An 8,018-nucleotide genomic window follows, 5' to 3' on the forward strand; every position below is an offset into this window, starting at 1 on the left:
ATCAAACGTGCAAATTCAAAAGAACGGGATAAACCAATGAAGCCCGGTCATTAAGCCATAGTGCATTAGGTTATCACAGTTCAGTAAAGCGAATGCTAGCTGGCTTTAGTATTATGCCTAATAGCCTTCAGTTTAGACGCTGAATTAACTATAGTTTTAGAATCTAACTGAAACTGCACACCGAGTTAGAGCACTTTTTGAAACGTACTAAAAAGTTCTGTCAATTTCTATCTCTTTTTATTCCGTTTTCTGTTGCAAACCCGATGTGCGTCAAGCGCTTCAACGGGGGCTATTTTACGGCTATCTGCTGACTGTGTTTTGCCTTTTGGTTCAATATAACTTTCGATTCAATTCTTGAGCTTTTCGGTATTTTTCCTCATTCTAACTACCCAAGATTGTCGAGAGAAAAATCGAAAACCTCGCTGTTTTAGAGCAGTGCATGCCATTTCTTGATCAATGATGTTACGAGAAATTTAAACATGATACTATCGTCGGGATTCATGTTGGTCCGAAAATTCAGTCATTATAGGAGAAAGGCAAAGTATATTGAAAGAATATAATCTTTCAGCAGACGGTGGAACCTGTCAATATGTACCTTCAGTGCGTTACTTCCTGTTAGTTCTGCTGGGTTGTTCGGTTTTTACCACAATGTGTGGTAGTTGCAATACTGGGTCCTCGAACTCTTTCAGGAATTCATCCGTCTGTTTTTTGACCGTCTGCAGCGATTTGTCTTCACACCACTTGATCATGTTTCAAGCTAAGTATTTTTAATAACTTTTATATACTATTTGTTTAATACGTGTTTTAGATCAGATGATGGCTGTGTTCTCTTGCTTTAAATGCACAAGTGCTCGAATGCTGAACCATGTCACGAAGAGATCCTTAACATCAACAGCGCCAGCGGTCAAAATGCTGATCAATGGCAAGTTTATTGAGTCAGAAACCGATCAGTTCGTTGATGTCCACAATCCAGCCACTCAAGATGTCGTTTCCAGAACTCCGATTTGCACTGAAAAAGAAATGGTACAAGCTGTTGAGTCAGCACAGACTGCCTTTCATACGTGGAAAGACCAAACGATTCTGACTCGACAGCAGATCATGTTCAAGTACCAGAATTTGATTAAAAGCAACATGCGTGAGATTAGCAAAATATTGACAAAGGAACAAGGCAAAACCCTTGCCGACGCTGAAGGGGATGTGATTCGGGGTCTGCAAGTTGTTGAGCATGTTTGCGGAATCACAAATCTGCAATTAGGAGAATCTTTGGGAACCATCGCTCGAGATATGGACATTAACAGTTATCGGGTTCCTTTAGGTGTCTGTGCGGGAATCGCACCATTTAACTTTCCAGCTATGATTCCTTTGTGGATGTACCCCGTGGCTTTAGTGTGTGGAAATACATTTGTTTTGAAGCCATCAGAACGAGTACCGAACACTGCAATGTTCCTGGCGCAACTTGCAATGGATGCCGGGGTTCCGGCCGGATGTCTGAACATCATTCATGGAACCCGAGATGCTGTCAAGTTTGTCTGCACTCATCCGTATATCAAAGCCATATCCTTTGTTGGCTCGGACCAAGCTGGTGAATATGTATACGAAACTGGATCTGCGCACGGCAAAAGAGTCCAAAGTAACATGGGTGCTAAGAATCACGGAATTGTTTTGCCAGATGCCACTAAAGAAACGACTCTGAACCAGCTCGTTGGTGCTGCATTTGGTGCTGCTGGACAGCGTTGCATGGCCTTATCAACTGCTGTTATGGTGGGTGAATCTAAAGAATGGATCCCAGAACTTGTCGAAAAAGCCAAGAAACTCCGCGTGAACGCGGGCGCAGAATCCAACGCGGACGTTGGGCCAGTAATTTCGCCCCAAGCCAAAGAGAAAATTGTTGACTTGATTACAAGTGGCGAAAAGGAAGGTGCTAAAATTCTTCTTGATGGACGGGATGTGAAAGTTGAAGGTTATGAAAATGGTAACTTCGTTGCTCCAACAGTCATTACAGGAGTCAAACCCTCAATGACTTGTTACAAAGAGGAGATTTTTGGACCAGTGCTGGTAATTTTGGAAGTTGACACGCTTGACGAAGCAATAAAACTGGTGAATAACAATAAATATGGCAATGGAACCGCAGTCTTCACGAATAACGGAGCTGCAGCTCGAAAGTTCTGCATGGACACAGACGTTGGACAAATTGGTGTTAACGTACCGATTCCAGTACCATTGCCAATGTTTTCATTTACTGGATCACGAGGATCGTTTAGAGGAGACATGAATTTTTACGGGAAGAACGGAGTGAATTTTTACACGCAGTTGAAGACAGTTGTATCTCAGTGGACATTTAATGATACTGTTTCAGCTCCTGCAGTATCCATGCCTGTGAACAAGTAGACTATAAACTGATTTTAATTTTGGAGATAATTGAACGCTTCAGAACAAAATGTAAACTCATCTAACTTTTAAGTGTCAAGAATCATTAGCTTTCTCTGACTGAGGGCATCATTACATAACGTCACCAGGTTACGAATTGGCACATTTGAGAATATCGAAAGTTTCTGACCAAATGTGCTTTTTATTACCTCTTAATTGTCGTAATTATCACATCGCTAGGATTTTCCTTAAATAATATGCACGAGAAAGATTCTCATATCCTTTATGTGGTAATGTTTGCTGAAAGGTGCAAAGATAAAAACCTAGGCGAAATCCGATTTGAAATGCTGTCTTCAATGTATTACGATTGCAAAATGGGACACGCGCTTATAATCCAAGTAAATTTATTTGCCTCTTATGTGCCAGTTCGACCCTCGTAGCGTAACGTAATATAAAATCACTGAAATGTCTGTTAGTAATTGAACTAATTAGCTTGATGTTTGATGGTCAATGTTGTGACAAAATTGAATTGACCTGGGACATTTTTCTCATTTTTGTTGCTACTCCAAAGATTTGAATCTGTGTACCAATTTTGCAGTGCTGCTATATTCGGGATTTAATTATCGCCTTTGCTTAATAAATTATTGTATGGATGAAGTCAGTGCATATTGTGTGAGTTCGATTATCATGCAACTGGTTGAGTATCTAGATATTCTTAACTTATATCAGAGATCGTTTTATTTTATTTACCACTTGTAAAAAACGCAAATTGAATTTTGCTCCACATTTTTTGTTTCAGCCTCATCGAAAGATATACGGAACTCTGTACTAAACCGGATTTCTTACTCTGTCTCAATCTTACTCTGTCCAACTAGTTTGAAAAGTTAGAGTTACACCAAGCTCTGAGTGCGTTTTTTAGTGTAAGAAAATGGTTTGGCCACTATATAAAGATTCACGTTTTTCAAACATAAATTTCTAATGAAGTAATTTTTTATCCCCAGGCCATTGAAACTTGATAAACCTTGATAAGACTTGCATTATCTTTACGTATCTTGAAGTTGAAACACCGGCATTTCTCGGTAAATCGTGATAAATTCTTAGTAAAGAAACTTTCTGGACAAATTTTGGAAAATCTTGATAAATCCGACAAATTTTTGGAAAATCTTGATAAATCTTGAAAAAATTCCGGCAAATTTAATCAAAGTTGACTTAAATTTTTGATGAGAGAAGCTGAAATTGGAAATATTTAGCCGAAATTTTAGCACAAAAAATTAGATACAAATAGACAGCAACACTCTTTTTGTCTTGTAAGCAGAAAATCTTTGACACTATTGTTTACAATTTTAACATCTCTGAGCAATATTGACGAAAATTTAGGCAAAAATTCGGGAAAAGGTGAAAATGAAATAAAGCAGATCAACTCGCTCTAGGAAACACAACTCAAAAAAAATTTAAATTCCATTTTCCACGTTTGATGGACTTTTTAATGATACCACTCACAACTCTCTGCTGAACAAGAAATACCCATTTGAGTATGTAGTCCCCCCTCAAGATGGCTGGGAACAAAAGATCAAAGCTGCGCATGTTCTGACTATATCTTTCCATAGAAGATCGCTTCTGTGTATTTCTAACCAAATTTGAAAACCTTTTATTAATCTTTAATTTTTTCAAGCTTTTAAAGCACTTGTAGTTCATGTTAGTAACTAAATAAATCTAAGCGAGAAATATACCAAAATGCGTCATTTTTCTTAGCCAATCAGAATCGAGTATTTAAATACGCATAGAAATCGTTCCAATTTACGTACAAAGCTCGGAAAAAGTGCAAATAACCTAATTTCAAGTAAATCTAATCATAAGACCTATCAAATAAGACATGATTAGGCTCAATAATTTTTGGGTTTTTGGATGCATTGGTACAAAATGGTGACTGGCATTGAAATGATTCGTTATGAGACAAAATACCGGCCAAATGAGGATCAAAAATTGTCGTCTAAAAAACCACTTGTTATGATCGCCGTAATCTTAATACGTTGCTATATACGAACTATACTTAATACTTTGATTTGTCTATTTATACGTTGCTTTATATCGATTTGAACGATGAATTGAACTGTGTCCGAAAGAGTGTTTTACACCTTTACAAGTGGCGCCCCACAAGCGACTTCTCAAGGACCAACTTGTAGCCGAATCTTCAGCCAGAATTGAAACCCAATCGCGTGTTCATCAACTCTTAATCCAAAACCGAGACCTCCTCGTCTACATCCAGCAATTTGTGGCACAGCTGAACAATCTACAGGAAACTGGTGCTGGAAAGTTCACAGGCTTGGGTGCAATCCCGACCGGGGTACATTCAGCGGCGGCCTCAGCCCAGCTGCATTTGAGTTGGCCACACAGATTGTTGGCTAGTTTGGAACTGGGAGCATCAGACCAACCACCGCAGGGATTGGGGACAGGAAGCAATAGGGCAAATGGTTGTCAAATAACCAACACCAGTGACAACAGCAGCAAATGAAAGCGGTACCAGTGAAAGTGGACAAGATCACTCCCCAGTTCAAAAACACTTCCAACGCATCAGGAACAGTAACAGTTGCATCATGCGGAGGTTCCTCTCTCACAAACACAGACTACAATAACCAATGACAACTGTAAAAGAACTTTTTTGCAGTAAATTTTATTTGATTTAGACGGCAAACTCCAAACCCTAATTTTCCTAACTTTTCAATCAAATATATTGGGTTATCAAAAAAAATTAACGGTAGCAGATTAAAAATTAAGAATTTTAAGAATTGCAATATTTAGATAACCGGTCACCATCAAGCCCCCACAAATATAATTTTTCACACGAAAAAACATCGAATTTGAAAATTTTGGGTCGAACTGTCGAAAATTTGTAAAAAGTGATCAAGTTGGTTTGAATATCAAAGAAATACCTCTGATATAGAGAAAATAGAGAAAACATTATGATAAATTGATCATTTTCGGAAAATTTTGGTCAATTTTGATGTGATTCAAAAAACTTTAGAAAATCAATACCGAATATTGATAAACCGTATTTTCAACATTAAAACCGTCCGGTTTACTGGATTAACGATTTCGATGTAGTATGTCAAATATGATGAAGTATGTTGTGTTTTTGTTGCAGTATGCAGATTAAGCTAGTATGCTGGTTAGTTGCTTTGGTCTTGTTGCTTTCTAGGGTGTGACTTAAGTTTGTTCTAGAGTTACGGCTAGTTGGTTCCTGGACTTTTCCAACTCACTAATTTACTAGCCCCCTGTTGTATTATATTGATTTTTTCTGCTGTATGTTTGCGTGTAACGGTATGATTGTTAGTTGGTTTGGGTTTTTGCCTTCTAGGGTATGACTTAAGTTTATTCTAGAGTTACGGCTAGATTGTCTCTTCACTTTTCCAGCTTTCATAGACTACAAAAACGCTGCATATAACTTAACTTTTGGTGTAGTTTAATTAATATTGTTAGTATGCTGATCGGTTGTTTAGGTTTGAGTATTGCTAGGGTGTGACTTAAGTTTATTCTGGAGTTACGGCTAGTAATCGTCTTGCTCTTTTCATCCTTTTAGTATACTACTGTTTGCCGTAAATTAGTTTGTTATTTGTATTTATTAAGCCCCATAATGACTTTTGCAAGTTTGTCTCTTGCAGTAGCATCTCTCCTCCTTCTTAGGGCGTGACTTAAGTTTGTTCTAGAGTTACAGCTAGTTTGTTTGGTTGAGTTTGTTGCTGTGGTCTGCTAGCATAGTACTTCCAGACGTTCCCGCTCGCTGTTTAATCGTCCCCCGCCCGTTCTTTCCCGTCTTTCCGTTTCGTTGCGCGCTACTCGTTCAACGCCTCCGTCCTGTCGGTCTCGTTTCCCGTTTTTTCGTGCATCGCTTGTTCCGCGTTTCCGTCCCGTCCGTTGCGTCGCCCGTTTCCTACCCGCGTTTTCGCCTGTTCCGTTCCGTTTACCGTTTCGTTGTGCGCCGTTCACTTGTCCTTCTCGCCCCGTCCGCTTCGTTTCGCGTTTCTTCGGGCTTCGTCCACCCAGTCCTTTTTCGCCGGTTGCCTGTTTTCTTGTTTAGTCTCACGTTGCGTACAAGCACGTTAGACGCCCTCTCCACTTTGTTACTCACTTTCGCCGAGTAATTCGTTACTCGGTAACTTCTTTACTGCTCTTCGGCGGCTTGATTATCAGGTCGTCGTCAATTGGGTTCGGTATAACCCTCATCCCGTGTGACTGTTTGGAGTTTACTTTAATTTGAGAACTCAGCCTTTTTAAGATCATGGCCGAACACCAAGAGGAATTAAAAAAGCTCTTTAATGCAAGATCTAATCTAGAGTCTCAGTTATGCAACATCCATAAGGACATCACAGATGCCATAGATCGTCAAGACAGGAGGGTTAAAGTTGAACAAATGGTTTCTAAGTTGAAGGACGTTTTCAGTAAACTGGTGCAGAAGAATGAACTATTTGACATGGTCAGTAAAACGGAGAACCCAGATTCAATTTACCCTGTCCTTGAGCTATGGTTGGATGATGTAACTAAGAACAATGATAAATTCTTGCTCGCGGCTAGAAGCTATATTGACTCAGTTGCTCACCGAGACACCGTATGTAAGGGCGTTAACCCTCAAGGGCAGTCTAAGAGAAGTTCACGTCGAACAGCATCATCAATGTCTAGCCAGCGTAAACATGACTTTCTCATGGCAAAACTATAACGCGAAGAGGCCGAGAAACAAGAACGAGCTGCCATGCGCCTCGCTAAACAAAAACGCGAAATCGCCATGAGAAAAAAGGAGCTTGAAATACAAATGGAGCTGATGGCACTTCGAGAATTAGAGGAAGACCACCAGCAGCTTGTTGCCGCAGCTAAATTAGATGAGGCTGAATTAATGGATAACCATTTATTTTTTAGTCACCACTCAGGTGAACTGAATTTTGATTAAAGATAGGGGATCAGATAGAAGTCAGAGACATGTTCAGGAGTGGGTAAATTCTGTTCCAGCAGGTAATTCATTAACTTCTGCAAGTGAGTTAAATTTTTCTCGTCCTGGTTCAGCAACCGCTGACCCTCCTGTTCAAGATACTGCCCCTAGTAATCCTCCAGAAAACACAAGTAATGTTGCCGGTAACTTGAATCATCTTGAAATGCTTTCTCAGTACACACGGCCAGGAGTTGCAATTTCTGTTGCTCAGCAAGAAGCGTTGTATCGGGAATACCTCCAGGCTCAACTACAGCAATCACTCAGTGATCAAAGGGCACATAGTCCCTCAGGCAGTGGTAAGGTGAACCAAGTGAACCAAATACCAGTCGACGTACAAAATGTCGCACTCCCACCACCTCAGCTACCTATGCAACCTCCCCGGCCACCGAAACCCGTTATGGCACCAAAGAACTGCATTTTTGTACCTGATTTTTCAACAAGCCCACAGATCAATCAGTTATTGGGTCCAAAAAGCTCCACTGTGCCTTGTCATTTACATATGTCGACGCGTCATGTTCCGCAACAACAGAATCCGCCTCACAGTAACATTCCACACCAAACTCAAGTCCCTATTGCCCATTCCTCGCATAATGTCCCTCCACCTCTAAATCCACTCGTGAACCCGCCTCCTGTATTCCCGCCTCAACAATTATATGATCCCAAGCCTCCCGTA

General features: G+C 40.1%; 1 protein-coding gene across 1 annotated transcript; it reads left to right on the forward strand.

The window, feature by feature from the left end:
• The first annotated feature begins 781 nt into the window (after nt 1–781).
• On the forward strand, nt 782–2,499 carry LOC142337459 (methylmalonate-semialdehyde/malonate-semialdehyde dehydrogenase [acylating], mitochondrial-like). The gene has a single exon (XM_075386688.1). The coding sequence runs from the start codon at nt 814–816 to the stop codon at nt 2,386–2,388; it is 1,575 nt and encodes a 524-aa protein (XP_075242803.1). The 5' UTR covers nt 782–813; the 3' UTR covers nt 2,389–2,499.
• The last annotated feature ends 5,519 nt before the right edge of the window (nt 2,500–8,018 follow it).

The sequence above is a fragment of the Convolutriloba macropyga genome, chromosome 4 (genome assembly GCF_964194025.1).
Source record: "Convolutriloba macropyga chromosome 4, txConMacr16.3, whole genome shotgun sequence".
Lineage (NCBI taxonomy): Eukaryota > Metazoa > Xenacoelomorpha > Acoela > Convolutidae > Convolutriloba > Convolutriloba macropyga.